Here is an 18,381-nt window from a genome sequence, read left to right on the forward strand (position 1 = left end):
ACTGTAATATGCTGATTTTAAGTCCTTTGGGCATGTACTGAGAAGTGGGATAACTGGGTCAAATGGTGGTTTAATTCCAAGTTTCCTAAGGAATCCCCTTACAGCTTTCCGTAGTAGTTGTACCAATTTTCATCCCTATGACAGAGTATTGAGCAAACCTTTTTACCCACATCCTCACCGACATTTATTGTTACTTGTATTCTTGATAATTGCCATGCTGACTAGAGTGAGATAGAATCTCAGTGTAGTTTTAATTTGCATTTCTCTAGTTTCTGCCTTAACCTTTCCTATTTCATGTATGTGTTGTGAAGGTTTGTGAACCATATTGATTTCTCAATGCCTGGTTCACAGAAGAGATAGACAAAGATAGTTACATTTTTTTTTTTAAGAGATCTCTGATGACTGATCGTTATTAATCCATTAAGTTCCGAATTTTCGGTTCTTTGAATATTTAAATGAAATTGACACAGGTACATTAAAAGGTTGGAAATGATATTAGTTAATACATTCAATACATTATAATATTATATACTATGTTTTAAGTTTTTTAAAGTGTTACACATCTAGGATGATGGGACAAAATGCCTTAAGGAAGAAAATCAGAGCTTCTCAAGGCTGCTGATGACTTGTTCAGTAAGCAGCAACGAAACTGCTAAAAATATTAACAAAAATATAAAAAGCGGAATTGAGGGCCTGGGTATGTAGCCAGCATTTGCCTAGCATATGCAAAAGCCCTGAGTTTGATCCTCAGCACCATAGAAAAAACACAGTAGTGAGACTATATCTTAATGGAAAATATGGCTGGTTCAATATTTAACTCCTTTTATAAAAGTTTATGTTCCCATTTTTTAGACAAGTGAGTGGTTCTAACTTCTCTTCCCAAACATCTTATCAGGGTAAATGGTGACATGTAAGTACTTCAAGTGTCTGCATTCATAAGCACACCAAAAATTGCCTGAAGAGTATAATTTTCACAGGTCTGATGCTGTTGAAGTTACTAGAAAACAACTTAAAAGTGCTGTAAATTCATAATACCTTTTTGTTAGTGATGACTTTTTCACAGCAGTAGATGCTAAGATACATAATATGAAATTTTAAATGAGAGTTCTTACAATTGAGAAAGTTAGGAACCATTGTATTAGAAACCGTTGTCTCTGGTTAAATGGTTTCTGGAACTATTTCCTGTATGTCGACCACAAACTTAGGACTGAATTCCATGTTTGAGTTTGAAAGGATGAGGATAATTTCTTGCTGGGGCTCTATAAATATGTCTTATTTCTGATTCCTACATGTCCTTCCCTGGGTTTAGTCTTCTAACCAATAACTAATAGTTATTTTCTATTTCTTTTAAGGATGAATATGGCAATCATACTGGAATAAATATGGTTGGCACTATAGTAGCTACCATTAAAGGTTTTCATGAGGAAGACACTGATACTCCACTCTTTATCGGGAAAATTAGAACACTTGAATTTCCCTTTGTGAATGGTTCAGCTGAAATCACGGTAAATGTTTATATCTTTTGGTAGATAAGATTTCTGCACTTAACATTTTCTTCTTTTTTTTTTTTTTTTGTTCTACTTAGTTGTACATGATAGCAGAATACATTTCAATTCATCATACACAAGTGGAGCACAACATTTCAATTCTCTGGTTGTATACAAGTAGAGATTCACCATTCTGCACTTAACAATTTAAACCAACATATTAAGCTACCTTTTCTTTCTATGTATAGCTATAAAGATGTTCTAAGTAATGCACCAAATTAGAAAGTCAGCTGAAATATTTTGCAGTTTTGTTCTGAGATTGTGCATTGAATCCAAAGACATTGTTACTAATATTAAGACCTCCTTTTTCCCTGCCATGATACAAATAGCTTTCTCTGATTCTAGTGATTTTTAATGTCAGTATACTGTTTATGTTTCATTGTAATGCTGCCTGCATGTGGTTAGAAATAAAATTGAATAGTCCAGGTAAAATTTAATAAATAACAGCCTATCTTTTTTCTTTTTTAAAATGAACATTTTTTATTTTTATGAAAAAAACACACAGTGTTAAAAACCTCCATAATCATGGTACTCCCTTTAGAGGAAACACTGATTAGCAATTTATTCTACAACCTTCTAGTGTTTCTCTCTACACACAACAGTATGCACACACCCCAATGAATAATACACATTTGAGGGAGGGGTATATACAATTACATTAAGCTTCATTAATATGACTATGCTTTTATAAAAAGCTTTTTTTCTTATGATAAGCTGGTATCATTAATACAATGACCACAATTTATTTTCATCAATCCTTGCCAAAAGTTTAGTTCTTTCTGAAGTTTGATTTTACTAACAGTATTTTCAACCAGCTTTCTTTTAAGTATATATGTTTACATATATGCTTTCCTTGAGAAATTGCTAGAAACAAAAATGGTTAGATACAGGATATGCACATTTTAAAAATCTTTTGATAGTTATTGCCAGTTGCTTTTTTATTTATTCACCCACCAGAAATTTGTCCATCTTTCTTTTGTTTGCAGTACTACATATGAACATTTTTAAATTCTAACCAAGTTCCCTATTTTTTTAAAAGAACTTTTCTTTGTTACTGATAAGGTTGAACAATTTTTAGTTTTGATTTGTATGATTGTTCATTGACTCTTTTCCTTTTGAAATGTTAACTGTTTTCATCTTATATGTATTAAAGGTATTAATACTCTTATACGTAAGTACTTTTTTCTGAATTTGTTTTTTTAGATTTTTACCTTTGTTTATGTTAAAGGGAAGGCAGATAATATTCACAATGCTATCTCTAGTTTTTATGCCTTTTATGCCTTTAATTTGTCTGGATTTTATTTTACCCTTTTTCATATTAACTAATTTTCTCAATGTCTTTATTGAATAGTTCTTCCTATTCTGATAACTTTGAAATGTTACCTTTTCTTTCTTGTTCATCTTTATATCTAATCCATTGTTAGCATCACATTGTTTTAATAACCTTAGGCTTATAAACCTGGGAGTCTGGTAGCTGCATGGTTCCTGAGGCATGTCAGTTGGTTTGACAATGACTGACCAATACAGCATTTTCATTAATTAAATGTTACTAACATTGGGGGCTAGAGATAGAGCTCATTTGGTAGAGTGTTGTCTAACATGCACAACAAGGCCCTGGGCTCAATCCCCAGCACCACCAAAAAAAAAAAAAAAAACACAAACATTTAAAGATCTGGAGTTGTCACATAAAAATATGTATGTCTTATTTATTTGGAGAAATCTAAAGATCTAGCAACACTGGCAAGGATTCTCTTATGTGTGGCCTGAACAGTGGCTGTTCCTTACCTCTTGATATTGAAGACAAGTGTTAGTTTCCACTTTTTAATTTAGGGAAGAGTAAAATGAAATTTTTTGTACCCTAATAAAAATTAGATAATGAAAGCCATATGTGGAAAACCATGTTTAACATGCCCAGTGGGTTTGTGTTAGAAGAATACATCTAACCCACTTTACCTATTTCTTTTTTTTTTTGTTCAAAGTTTAGTTTTTAATTTAGAAAAACCTATTTCCAGAGTACCTGTTATGACTGGAATCTGAAATGTCCCCCAAAGTCACATGTGTTGAAGTCTTGTCCCTCAGCGCAGCCAAGTTCAGAGGTAGGGCTCTTGGAAAATAATTGGCATGAAGGATCTGACCTCATTAGTGGGTTAGTCCACTGATGGACTAATTAGATGGCATTATTTTTTTTTATTGTTGGTTGTTCAAAACATTACATAGTTCTTGATATATCATATTTCACACTTTGATTCAAGTGGGTTATGAATTCCCATTTTTACCCCGTATACAGATTGCAGAATCACATCAGTTACACTTCCATTGATTTACATATTGCCATACTCGTGTCTGTTGTATTCTGCTGCCTTTCCTATCCTGTACTATCCCCCCTCCCCTTCTCTCCCCTCTTCTCTCTCTACCCCCTCTACTGTAATTCATTTCTCCCCCTTGTATTATTTTTCCCTTTCCCCTCACTTCCTCTTGTATGTAATTTTGTATAACCCTGAGGGTCTCCTTCCATTTCCATGCAATTTCCCTTCTCTCTCCCTTTCCCTCTCACCTCTCATCCCTGTTTAATGTTAATCTTCTTCTCATTTACCTATGTCCTATTTTCTTGAGTCTCCCTTGCTCTCCCCAGTGCTCATTTACATTTGAAATTGCTATTCCTGCTGTATATACTCCTGAGGTAAAGATAGTGGCTTAAGCTGTTTCCCAGCAGCTGACACATAAAATCTAAACTTCCCTCATGTATATGAATTTCTTCTCACCACTAGAGGTCCCTATGATCTCAATGAATAAACAAAAGTTAAGTTTTCTTAATTTGTCTTGTCATGGCTCCCACATACTGGTATGTGTGTTTTGTGGATTGTGTGAATTGTTTTTTGTTTGTTTTTAGGGGTTTTGTTTTCATTTTGGGTGAGTCATTTTTTTTTTTAATTTGTCTGGAGCAGAGCTCTGAAATCTGATTTAAAAAAAAAAAATACAAGGGCTTTCCCAGGGGCTCTTTATCACTGAGCTGCATTCAGTCCATTTTAGTTTTTATGTTGAGAACAGGGTCTTGCTAAGTTGCTCAAGCTGGTCTCAAATTTGTGATTCTCCTGCCTCAGCCTACCAACTCACTGGAATTACAGGCATTCCTAGCTGAAATCTGATTTTTTTAAACAAGATGTTGGGCCTTTAAAAAAAAATTTTGTTTTAATTAGTTATACATGACAATAGAATGCATTTATGCACTTTGATATATCTGACATAGACAGGATATACTTTCTGTTTTGTTTTTTCACTTGTTTGTTTTCTGTTTTTGTTTTGTGCTGGGGTTTGAGCCTGGGGCCTCCACTAAGCCCTCTAGCCCAGCAGGTGCTTTTTGTGGTGAGGGGGCGGGGGTAGGAAACACTTTCCCAGAATACAACTAAAATTAGTAAATGTTCCATATTTGCTTGAAAAGAATATATATTGCTTTGTTTCAAATTATAATCTAAATTATAAATTTATAAATTGTTCAAGTTTGTTAATTCTTGTCTTCAAATTTGCTATTGTTTGCCTACTTGACCTGGAAATTTCTGAAAAATAACTCAGTTTTATTCTGATATTCATTTTTCCATTTTATTTCTGCCTAATCCTTATTTATACTTAAATCCTTGCTTTTGTTTCTGTTATTCTGTGTATCTTTTTTTTTAATCACTGATTATAAAATATAGGAAGTCCTTTCTATCTCAAGCTTTTACAGTAAAACAAACAAGATATGAAGGAAAAGATTATGTTTAATTACATTAAAAGTTAAATTTTAATGTAGCATAAGCGTATCTTAAACAGTTAAAAGAAGTGCCAGTGTGTTAATAATTTCAACAATCTATGATGGTTAGTACTTAGAGATTCATTAATCTAATTCTATAACAGAAGGAGGAAAAAATTTAAGGGTAATAAATTGTGGAGAAATTATTTTTGTGGGAGTACCAGGAATTGAACTCAAGGGTACTTGACCCCTGAGCCATATCCCCAGCCCTATTTTGTATTTTATTTAGAGACAGGGTCTCATTGAGTTGCTTAGTGCCTCACTTTTTGCTAAGGCTCTCTTTGAACTCATAATCCTCCTGTCTCAGCCTCCTGAGCCCCTGGGATTATAAACTTGTGCCACCGTGCCCAGCTGAGAAATAGTATTCTATATATGTATATATATAATAGAAGATTAATATATTGAACATAATTTAATACCTCTTTACAAACTTCTTGCAAATCAGTAAGAAAAAAAGACAAGTAAATGGGCACAGAATTTGAGCAGGCAGTTTAATGGAAGAGTAAATATATATGAGCAGTAAACATAAGAAGCATGACCTCAGTGTACCACTCAGGGAAAGGTGATTTAAGACAATAATGATTGGTTGGTTTTTAAATTCCTCCTTTTCAGAAAAAAAAAAAAAAAATACATGGTTGATGTTAAATGTTGGCAAGCATCAGGAGAATTAGGTACTCTCATATACTGTTTGTGAAAGGATAAATTGATACACACTTTTATTTTGAAGAGAAATTTGATATTTACCTACAAAAATAAATGCTTTTAAGTAGTTATTATATTTCTCATTATCATGTGTTTGCATTCATATATAATACACTGGAAACAGCTTTCAGAAACAAAGGCATTGGTAATTGGTTTAATGGTGGGTTTATGTTCTCTATAATTTGGAAAAATAATTCATCTACAGTGTTCAGGTTTTTTAAAAATATTTTACTTTATGTAAATTTTATCATAAAAAGCAACTAATAGATTATTTTCTGTGGAAATGTGAAAAATCATTTAGGATAAAAATATTTAAGTTGCATCATTTACTAGTTATATGATGTGGTCTTAGCTAAAGTATATTAAAGGTGTTTTGTGGATTAGTAAAAAAATAAAATTTTAAAGAACAAATCCTGAGAGCTTTTCAGTACCTCTTGAAATGTCACCTGGGACTGGTGGGTCTACTTCCATGGTAACAGCTGTAACTTAATCTCAGCATTGGGGTTCGGGTATTTCTTTGTGTTGTTTTTATAATGTTCACCTCATAAGCTATTTCACATTGCTTCACCTTAAAGGTGAGAATGAAGATTTTGAAAATCAACATATAAGTGGCCATATGTATCTGGTGTAAAGGGAATGCTACTATTTTTTTTTATTTTCTATTATACATAATTTTTCCATAAGCTGTATTGATAAGATGATTTGACTTTTAAACCAATACCTAAAGGTAAAATGTTTTATTTTGTGTCTTGAGTGGTGGTGATAGTTTAATAAACCTTAATTTACCACTTATTTGAAAACAGTATGATCAGATATGTAACACTGAAATTTTTCTTTTCAAATCTTTATTTTCCTTAATGCTTCTTTATTTATACAGAGTCTAGTACTGGCAGAAAATAGTCCTGGAAGGGATAGTACTGAATATTTTATTGTTTTTGAGCCTCGGCTACCATCTTTATCAAGAACATTAGAACCATATATCCTACCATTTATGTTTTACAATGGTAAGTTTCTAGGAAAATAGATAATGAAACCCTATTGTTTAAAGGTAATTGATTAATCTTGCTTTGCTGTGTATTAACATAATGTTGTGATGTATTTTTTAAAAGTTGTGATTTTAAGTTAAGTTAAATCTGAATTTTTTTTCTTAGATGTTAAGAAGCAGCAACAAATGGCAGCACTTACAAAAGAAAAGGACCAGTTATCTAAGTCTATTGTTATGTATAGAAGTTTATTTGATGCCAGCAAACAGCTTCTTGATGAAATCAAATGTAAGTCATCTTATAGTCAGAGGAAATAAAAAATTAGGCTTTGGAGAATGATGAGGCAGATGGTGGAGACCATGAAACTCAAATGTGTCTGTTTTCCTGGACTACAAGTGAAATGCAGAACTCTGTAGAAAGGTAGTGATAATAATTTGTTATTCATCATTGGCAAGTTTTTAAATGAAATAGCCCTCATTTTAAATGAATTTATATATTTACAAATTATAAAAATTTGGAATTTTCTGTTAGAAATCTGATCTGTGGAAAATGTATGGTTTTCCATACAGTGTTAATGTTAATATCTACCTCTAGGTACTGGCAAAAGATTTTGGATGACGTTATTATTAAGAGAGTAATAAGTAGTTTATTTTTTAGTTTGGGTTATGCACCTATATATATTTTATACACCATGGTTTTATGATACTACACACACTAATACTGAAATATATAACTTATTTTTAAATGAGTCCATTCTCAGAATATTTGCTGCAATTTTTAATAATTTTTGTATACAATTAAAATAAGGCATTTGCTGAGTTGACTATATTATCTATTATTCCCTTTTGTCAGATGTTTTTGCTAGGTTTTTTACTTTGCATTTGTTTTATAGTTAAAATTTTAATCAGTGTACCAATGAATATATGCTGCCCGCCTCAAGCTATACTTTTTGTATATCTGTACAAGATCCTAGAGCATATTTTATCTCCCTTAGCTGCAGTGTCTCTCCTTTTTATATATTAGAGTTCAACTTTGAGATTCATAGTTTAATTTTGAATTTCTAGAATAATCATCTGTCAATTTTCATTTTAATATTATACATTAAGAGGAAAGAAAAGAAACTGAAAATGAATTTTTTTTTCCACAAACTTTGTTTTGGGGACTATGAGAAATTGATGGAATTTTTTTGTTATATATAATTTTAGGCCAAGTTGAGGAGGCAAAATTAAAAGAGGCCCAGTTGCGAAATGAACTGAAAGCACATAATATTGACATTCCTGTAACACAACAGGTATAGTTTCTAACTGCGTGAAATATTTTTAAATTAAATTCAACTACTTATGTTTTATTGGGAATGCTATGGGCACTATTATTTTAGGATACAAAGACTGGAGTACATTATACTCCAGTTATTATACATTAAAAGGTACAAACAAAATGATGGAATGCTCTTTTCCAAGAAATTGCAGTTTGTTTCATGAGGCTGACATGAAGAACACAAGTTCAAGGCCAGCCTCAGCAATTTAGTGAGACTGTCTCAAAATAAAAAAAAAACTGGGGATATAGCCCAGTGGTAAAGCACTCCTGGGTTAAATCTTCAGTACCAAAGGGGGAAAAAATTGTATTTTCAGTGTAATTGTACCAATAAAAACACCAGCTGAAGAGCTGCATTAAGGGGCTGCATAAGTAATAACATACATGATGGTAAAGAAAATAAAGTAACAAAAAGAAATTTAGAGTTTTTAAAAATTTATATGTGCAATTCAACTTCAAAGAAAAATAGTATGTATAGAAAATTCTTAACAAAGATAAAACACATAGGAGTAGGTTCAGTAGTAGCATGTGTAGTTAGAATGTTTCAGACCCCAGGCTTACTCCCTCAACACTGCCAAACAAACAAAAAAGTATTCTGTCTTTGAGAGGGAGTGTAGTTATGTGATAGAGAGCTTGTCTAGCATGCACAAAAACCTGGATTTATTTCTTAGCACTACACGTGCACACATATAAAAGATTCAGTGATCTGGGTGTGGTGACACATGCCTATAATCCCAGTGGCTCTGGAGGCTGAAACAGGGGGATTGAAGTTCAAAGCCAGCCTCAGCTATTTAGTAATGTCCTAAGCAACTTATTGAAATCCTGTCTAAAATAAAAAGGGCTGGGGATGTGTTAAAGCACCCCTGAGCTCAATTCCCAGTACTTAGGGGTGGTGGGGTTGCATGAAGATGAGAATTCTTTCTATATTACTGTTAACCATAGTTGTGTTTTGTCATTGTTTTAAGTAATGTCCACTGATTAACTTAGTTTTCTCAAATTTTCCACATTGTTCACTTTTCTTTGCTGTATTTATTGGCTGCCTGGTACAAGAGTAATTGACTTTGTAGATAATTTTCCTTTTTAAATTATAGATACCACACATTGAAGCACTTTTGAAAAGAAAGATGTCAGAACAAGAAGAACTAAAGAAAAAACCCAGAAGATCATGTACTCTACCAAACTATACAAAAGGCAGTGGAGATGTTTTGGGGAAGGTATGTATTGAAGCCCTTTAAAAAGTAGTACACTCTATTATCTTGGTTTTATTTATTGAAAATATGCTGTCTAAAAGTGACATTTTAATGTCAAATTTCTTTGTATTTGTTAATTTGTTCTAGTGAATTGCCTACTCTTGAGTACCCTAATAGGGATTTGGCAGAGCTTAAAACTGAATTAATAATTAGTATTGTCATTGAGAGCTATGGCAGAAATTGTTCACATATCCTGAATCAGGGCTTATTTAAATATGCTTTTATGTTGTTGGTCTTTAAGGAGAGCTAAGATTTTTTTATAGTTTATTATCAGAAGAATTCTGAGTTCCAAGTCTAATGTTGTAGCAAATTCCTTATATATTTGCTGCCAATGGCAAGAGTACCATTCTACCATTCTTCCTTTTTCTGTTTTCTTTCCATCTTTGGTTACTTTTGTCAAATAAGTTATATTTGTTTTGATTCTACTATTTAATCATGAACATTCTGTATTATATTTTTCTCAATTAGAATATCTATTTGCTACTATTAGTAAGTTATTTCAGTAAGTGTTGCTTCTTATATTTTTAATAGATTTTTTCCTGACACACTTAGGCATATACGTATGTTTTACTTGTTAGACTTTTCTGTATAATAAGTCTCGTTGCCTTTATTGCCATTTTAAAATTAAAGTAAAACTGAAGGTATAGAGAGACTATAAAAACTTGCTTACAATTGGACTGCTAGCAACAGGCTCAAATAGGCAGTTTGAATCCAAAGTCTGTACTTGTTTATGTATGTTATTCTACTTCAATAACCACTGTGTAAACAGTTTATTGTATTTCTGACTTATATATGAGGACCTTGAAGTTCAAGGAACTTAAATATTAGTTAAGATATATTTAATGGCAGAGCCTAGATGTGAACCCAGGTGTGTCTGACTTCAGAATCCATGAAAGTTTCTTTATACATTGTCATCTACTCTGGAATTGAACTACACACTGAAAATAAAGGGTCATATGTAGCAATGTTTATGGATCAAACCATGTTACATTATTGTTCAAATTAAAATCTGCAAATTGAAAAATTAAGAATGTGTATTCATAAATTGGAAAAGAAGATGCTAAGACATTGTTGTAAAATGGTGTTCTCTACAACCAGTTTTATTATAACTCCTGGAGGAAATACTTGAAATTTCATTTTATATAATTTCTCCTCTGCCCCTCAGAAATACAAACCCTACTATTACAGAAAACTTTCTAACTCCTCCAAATCGTCCCTAAATTTTCTTCCTTGATTCCTTTTAAAAAATTCTGGAATTTGCCATAAAACTAATAAAGCAGGTAATAATGGAAATATAGTGAGGAGCAATAGAAGATTTCCTCCAAAATATTCTTGTGTATTTAGTTTTAACATGTGACTACCTCACTTAACTTGGACATTTTAGTCTTTTCCTCCTCAACTTAAAATATCTTGAAATCTCATCCCTAAAGAAGGAAGAATTCGTAGCATTTTTAAGATTTTTTTGATTCAATTAAATATAGGTGTGTTTATAGTTGATATACCATCATAATAAATTTTACTCCATTGTTTTATGGTATTTCTTTAGAAAATAAATCTAATTGTAACAAACAAGGGTTGTTTATTCTGCTTTTATTTGCCTCTATTAATCTTTCCTACATTGACTAGAAATTTTTTTCTTCATTTATATTTACTAGTGTTTTTTGTTTTTTTTTATATTTTGACATGTCCATTTTCTTACTTTCTTCCCCACCTACTTCTATTGAATTGGAAAACAAGGGCAGGCACTATGATGGTTCTAACATAGATACAAAATATTTTTGTTTGGAGCTGGGGATGTGGCTCAAGCGGTAGCGCGCTCACCTGGCATGCGTGCGGCCCGGGTTCGATCCTCAGCACCATATACAAACAAAGATGTTGTGTCCGCCAAAAACTAAAAAATAAATATTAAAAAATTCTCTCTCTCTCTCTTTAAAAAAAAAAAGAAACAAAATATTTTTGTTATTAGGCAAGTTTTGTTACCACATTGGGCAAAAAATAAAGGGTAGACATGACCATACCAATACGATAAATGTTTGATATTAGCCACAATAGCCCAACCTTGGTGGACCTTGAGCAGGAATTCTTGTGACAGCAAGTATTTATAAATAGAAAAATGATCATTTTTCCTGAACTTGAAAGAAGTATTCTTATCGGCAGATGATGAAATAAAACCTTATTGTTTGTGATGTTTAGATTTGTTTTATGCAAGAAATATTATAATACTTAAGTAAAACTTTTGCTTAAGGTCTGGGGAATATAGCTCAGTTGGTAGAGTGCTTGCCTCGCATGCATGCATAAGACCCTGGGTTTAATCCCCAACACCGCAAAAAGAAAAAAAAATTGTTTTTGCTTAAGAGATTATATTAATTATAACTATATTTATGTTTAATAAATCTAAAAATGGCATTAGTTATTTAGTACATTTTTATTAGTAGTAGAACATAGAACATCTTTATTTGGAATAGTACCAAATTTTTATGTTTATTTTTCAAATTTCCACTTGGCTTTTTTAAATGGGTTATAGATAGCACATCTAGCACAAATTGAAGATGATAGAGCTGCAATGGTTATTTCTTGGCATCTGGCAAGTGACATGGATTGTGTGGTCACCCTAACCACTGATGCTGCTCGTCGTATCTATGATGAAACCCAAGGTCGTCAACAGGTGTTACCCCTGGATTCTATTTATAAGAAGACTCTTCCAGATTGGAAAAGGTTAGTAAAAAAAATATTATAAGTGGTTTGTTTTGCTTTTGTTTTAAGATTTCTAGGACTGGGGGTCTAACTCAGTGGTAGAGCATTTGCCTTAATATGTGCAAGTTACTAGGTTCAATTCCCAGCACCACAAATAAATAAAAATAATTTCTCTAAAAGATAACCAAAACAGAAAAAAGGCTCAAATTATCTGCATTATTCTTGACTTCATCACAGATGAACATATTTCATTAATATCTATATTGTAGTATATTTCATTATATATGCTATTTTATTGCTGTTTAAATGTGTTGTTTGTTTTGTTTTGGGGATTGAACCCAGGGGTGCATTGCCACCAATCTACATCCCTAGCCCTTTTTTAAGACAGAGTCTCACTAGATTTCCCAGGCTGGCCTCAAACTTTGAATCCTCCTGCCTCAGCCTCCTGCATAGCTGGGATTATAGGTGGGCAGTACCATCTGGCCTAAATGTTCGGTTATATATGTGATATACATGCACACAAAAGCATATGCACACAAAAATTCAGAACAAGTCTTTTTACCTTTGCAACAGGAAAGTTGGAAAATATTATTATCGTTAGCAGAATGCAAAATATCTTTGGAATAGGCTGTGTGTGTGTGTAATGAAATATATAGAGATTTGTGTGTGTATGTGTATATATATATATATACACATACACACACACACACACACACATTTTTTTTGTCCTATTTTATGTCCTGTGAAAAATATGCCATCATTTAGGTAAAGAGGGTTTGTTGGCACAGTCATTCATAAATATTACAACTGTAAAAGAGCATCTAGTTGATTATCACATTCTTATTTTAATATGAGAATAGTATTAATCTAGTTTCTTCAAGTGAATTTTTATTTCATCTGCTTTTCAAATATGTTTTAGGGAAAATTGTGGAAAATACTTAGACTTCTCTTTCTTTTCTCTTTTTTTTTTTTTTATTTGTTTGTTTGTTTTCCTTGCCATTTTTTGAAAAGAGTCTCATTAAGTTACCTGGGCTGGCCTTGTATTGCAGTCCTTCTACCATAGCCTCCCAAAGAGCTGGGATTATAGATATGCACCACTATATGCTGCTTAGACACGTTTTTATTTTTTAAATGAAGAATGCATAGACATTCTTTTTATTATTATTATTATTTTTTAGTTGCAGTTGGACACAATACCTTTGTTTTATTTATTTTTTTATGAGGTGCTAGGGATCGAACCCAGGGCCTCACACATGCTAGGCAAGCGCTCTACCGCTAAGCCACAACCCCGGCCCGGCATTCTTATTTTTTTAATATTGTATAAGTATTCTGACTATGTTTCTCTTTTTAAATTCACCTCAAAATACTAGAAGGAAATACTAACAAAACAAAAAAATTTAAATGTTTAACAGTATTGGCCAATTTTATCTTTTTCAGACTCCAGTAGATGTTTGGTTTTAAGGCCTGTATAAGTGGGAATAAGTGAGGATGTAAAAGAGACTAGGAACTCAAATACACATATCCTATGTCAATAAACTTACATGTTATTTTGTAATTTAAAATAAGATTGAGAAAATAACTGGGATTTGAACTCAGATCTATCGATTCTGCTCAAATCTCCCACTATGCTGCTAATTATTATCCATTTTAGATAGCATAGAAGATTCCAATAGTGTTGAGCCATGCATAAGGGTATAAGCCTATAATCTCAGAGACTTAGGAGGTTAAGGCCAGCCTGGGCAATTTATGGAGACCCTGTCTCAAAATAAAAAGTTTACGCATGTTTTTTAAAAAAGTAATATTTTTTGTGAGACAAATTAAAAAGAAGAAATTTATTTATTTATTTATTTATTTTTACTGCGTTGATAAGAGTAATACTTTTTGTGAGAATTTTCCCTCCAGGAAGCCTCTTTTTATCCCTGTAATCCCTAAAGACCAAGTTAAGAAGGGTTAATTTAAGGAAAGTATGAATTTAGTATTTAGGACCAAAGTTTGCTCTAGAAACTGGTTATGCTCCCTGTTCCTGTTCCCAGTATTCCTCTTCCCTTATTATTTTCCTAAAGGTGGAGGTTATTCTGTGTCCTGCTAAAGTTAGCTATTTGCATAAGCTCTCAGCATCTCTTCATTCTCCTTATATGTAAAGAAAGTCCCCCTGGGCGCCATGGTACATGCCTGTAATCCCAGTAGCTTGGGAGACTGAGGCAGGAGTTTTTAAGAGTTAGTTCAAAGCCAGCCTCAGTAACTAAGTGAGGCCCTAAGCAACTTAGCAAGACCTTGTCTCTAAATAAAATATTATAAAGGACTGGGGATGTCGCTCAATGGTTAAGTACACCTGGGTACCAAAAAGTAGTCCCTGTCCCTAATCAGCTACCATCTCTGAAATCCCATTGTTATTCAAGGTTTCGGTTATTCTTTATTTGGGAGGGACAGGGATTCAGTTTACTCAAGACTTACCTCCTTTATCAGTGTTTCTGTCTTGCCCATCTCCACATGAGGCAGTTGTATCTCGCATCCTCATCTGGGTCAACTTAAGAGAATGCCTTTCTCTTTTCCTTGCAAACCAAATAACAAGTAGCTTATATTGGTAATACAAACTACCTGAAGGTAGTGGTACAAATAAAACCAGAAAATTTTTATATGGTAAGTGTTGTTTTAGTTTCTAAGGGCATATAACTAATCACTTAGGAATATCACTTGTGAATTGGAGTTGATTATATGATTAAAATGACATTCAGTATATTAATGTTTTCCAATTTTTTTACATTACAAAATTATAGGGGGTGCCTGGGGATGTGGCAGTGGCAGAGCATTTGCCTTGCACATGTGAGACACTGGGTTTGATCCTCAGCACCACATAAAAATAAATAATTTTTTAAAAAAGCCATATGTACTTATTTAATATATTTTAAAAGTTTTGGATTTTTTGTTTTTATGTTTTTTTTTCTTTTTTAGACCTCTACCTCATTTTCGAAATGGAAAATTATATTTTAAACCCATTGGAGACCCAGTTTTTGCCCGAGATTTGTTAACATTTCCAGATAATATAGAACACTGTGAAACAGGTAAAGGATATTATGGTGGCTTTCTTTTATACAGATGTTACGTTTATGATAAAGATCTACAAAATGCTGATTATGAAAAATATCTTCTTAGATTATAAGTGATAGTTTTATTAATAATTTATCCTTTTTTATTTTAACTTTTTCAGTATTTGGTATGCTGTTAGGAGACACCATTATTTTGGATAATCTAGATGCAGCCAATCATTATAGAAAAGAGGTATATGTTTTATTTCTTTTTAAAAAATTTGTAGCTCCAATTCTAACATGTTTTTAAATTTTATTATATTAGAACTATGTACAAAAATCATTCCAGTTAAGCATGGTGGAACACTCCTGTAATCCTAGCTATTCGGGGGGCTGAGGGGAAAGGATCACAAGGGGTAGGGCCAGCCTTACAACTGAAACCCTGTCTCAAAATAAAAAAGGACTGGGGATGATATATAGCTTGGTGATAGAGCATCCCTGCGTTAAATCCCCAGTACTGCAAAAACAGCCATTTCATTTGCCAATACATATACAAATGTCTAAATACCTTGTCAAAACCAATTTAAATTCTGCACATTGATCAACATAAAATTGATTAAAATATATGAATTAACAGGCCAAATACAAATTAAAATGAGATATGTTTTTCAACTATAAAATTGAAACTCAGGACAGCATTATCAGTGACAATATTAGAAAAGAGATACTCTTAGATAATCTCAGATAATTTTGGTAGAACTGTAATGTTTTTGGCTTTTATCAATTCATTATAGTTAAACATAATAGTTGTTCCTTTTGACATAATCATGCATGCATGAAATTTAATTTATTCCATTTCACTCCTCAGTGCCCCCACTTTCCTTCTTCCTCCCTCTCCCTACTCCCTTTCCACTGCTCTGCCTGTCCTTTGTCCACTCATTTCTTTTTCTTTTTTGCCGGCTGGGAAGAGGTACCAGGGATGGAACTCAGGGCGCTCGGCCACTGAACTACACTCCCAGGCCTATTTTGTATTTTATTTAGAGACAAGGTCTCACTGAGTTCTTAGCACCTCACCATTGCTGAGACTGGATTTGAACTCATGATCCTCCCAAGCCACTGGGATTACAGGCGTGCGCCACTGCATCCAGCTCACACATTTATTTTTGATTGGTGCTTTATAGATACACGTAAAAGTAGAATTTACTGTGGTATATTTATACATACAAGTAGCATAATTTGATCAAATTCATTCCACATTTTTTCCCCTTCTCTATTTCTCCTTCAGTCTCCTTCTATTCCCTTGATCTTCCCTCTATCTTTATGGTATATGACCTTCCTGCTTCCCACTTTTTCCCCTTACTTTGTTCTAGCTTCTACATTTGAGAGAGAAATTCAACCCTTGATTTTTCTGAGTCTGATTATTTCACTTATCTGTTAGAGTAAGTTACCCACTATTTCCACTTACTTACAATAGGTTGTTAAAATTACACACTGTCCCACATTGCTGACCAGAGATGGAGATCGAATTCGAAGTAATGGAAAGTTTGGGGGCCTTCAGAATAAAGCTCCTCCAATGGATAAACTTCGAGGAATGGTATTTGGAGCTCCAGTCCCAAAACAGTGTCTGATCTTAGGGGAACAAATAGGTAGGTTGAAATAAATAACAGTTTCTGATTTGATTTTAACCTTTTATTTAAGGGTTAATGTAGTGAGAATCTAACATGAAGAATTAACTGGTAACATATAAATAATGCAAAGTGTATTTGTCATATACTTTTAGCTTTCTAGGTTAGGTGTAATGATACACGCCTTTAATCCCCACAACCCAGGAAAACTGAAGCAGAAGGATCCCAAGTTTAAGGCCAGCCTCAGCATCTTAGCGAGACCCTAAGCAATTTTGGGAGATCCTATGTCAAAATAAAAAAATAAGGGATTAAACTCAGAGGCACTCAATCACCGAGCCACATCCCCAGCCCTATTTTTTGTATTTTATTTAAAAACGGGGTCTCACTAAGTTGCTGAAGCTGACTTTGCCACATCCCCAGCCCTATTTTTTTTGTATTCTGTTTAAAAACAGGGTCTCACTAAGTTGTTTAGGCTGACTTTGAACTCACAATTCTCCTGCTTCAGCCTCCTTGAGCTGCTAGGATTACAGGCGTGCACTACTACACCCGGCCAGTTTTGCTGATTTTTGTACTCTATATAAATGGAATCATGCAATGCATACGTTTTTGTCTTTGTTCATTCTTGGTATGTAGTTGCAGTTCATTTTCATTGCAGAATGGTATTTTATAGTATAAATATATCACAATTTATTTCCTTATTCTACTGTTGAGGAATTTTGTATAGTTTCCAGTTTGGGGTTATTATTTTAGCCTTTTAAAAGTGGTAGTTGTAAAGATAGTAACACAGAGTATAGGATTGGTTGGGTCTTTCATCTTGTGATTTCGAAGAATTGAATCTACAAATAGAAAGGGTGAGAGCAAAGTAACAGGAGTTATTAAAGTAAAAGGAAGGAAGCAGAGCTCCCAAAGGAGAAGGGATCCCAAGAGAGGATTGCCAATGAGTGGCTATTGTCTAGGGGTTTATATGAATCTATAGGGTAAGGAAGTTAGCTCCCAACCCAATCCTGGGTAAGGCATTCATTGTCCATATGAGCTCTTTACATGCCCTTTGGTCCAATCAGGTTACTGTGCCTTTTTGGAGGGGATCTGGGCACTAGGCAATAGGTGTTTCACTGTTAGTAGGTTTTTCCCCTTAAACAGAAATTGACCTGACCATCATGGGGCCTAGCTTGCATCTGTGGTCTCTGAGCCCTTTTAGATAGAAACCTAACCTTGAAGGGGCCCAAGTTTTCTGTCTGCCTATTCCTGTCCTTTCTCCTGCCTCATTGTTAGCTGTCTCCTAACAGCTCTTAGCTAACACTGCTAATTCTGAGCAGCTCTCAATGGTTCACTGACTTTTAGCCATTCTTAGAGTTAATGTTATGGCTGTTAGAGCCACCAGTTCGGCCTGCTCAATTTGAGATATAAATCATGAATATGAAATAAAACCATCTAAAAGAACTTTATTGTGGTT

General features: G+C 33.4%; 1 protein-coding gene across 2 annotated transcripts in view; it reads left to right on the top strand.

Moving 5' to 3' along the window:
• Nucleotides 1-18,381, top strand: part of Smchd1 (structural maintenance of chromosomes flexible hinge domain containing 1) — a 152,133-nt gene that overhangs the window by 122,076 nt on the left and 11,676 nt on the right. The window contains exons 37-45 of one of the 2 annotated variants that reach the window (XM_005337120.4): nt 1,353-1,505; nt 6,914-7,040; nt 7,188-7,307; nt 8,225-8,310; nt 9,425-9,547; nt 12,108-12,298; nt 15,230-15,339; nt 15,486-15,556; nt 16,778-16,949. In XM_005337120.4, the coding sequence (XP_005337177.1) occupies nt 1,353-1,505; nt 6,914-7,040; nt 7,188-7,307; nt 8,225-8,310; nt 9,425-9,547; nt 12,108-12,298; nt 15,230-15,339; nt 15,486-15,556; nt 16,778-16,949 (1,153 nt within the window). The remainder of the gene's footprint in view (nt 1-1,352; nt 1,506-6,913; nt 7,041-7,187; nt 7,308-8,224; nt 8,311-9,424; nt 9,548-12,107; nt 12,299-15,229; nt 15,340-15,485; nt 15,557-16,777; nt 16,950-18,381) is intronic. The other variant, XR_005729148.2, reaches the window with a different exon arrangement.

Source organism: Ictidomys tridecemlineatus, chromosome 13 (genome assembly GCF_052094955.1).
Source record: "Ictidomys tridecemlineatus isolate mIctTri1 chromosome 13, mIctTri1.hap1, whole genome shotgun sequence".
NCBI lineage: Eukaryota > Metazoa > Chordata > Mammalia > Rodentia > Sciuridae > Ictidomys > Ictidomys tridecemlineatus.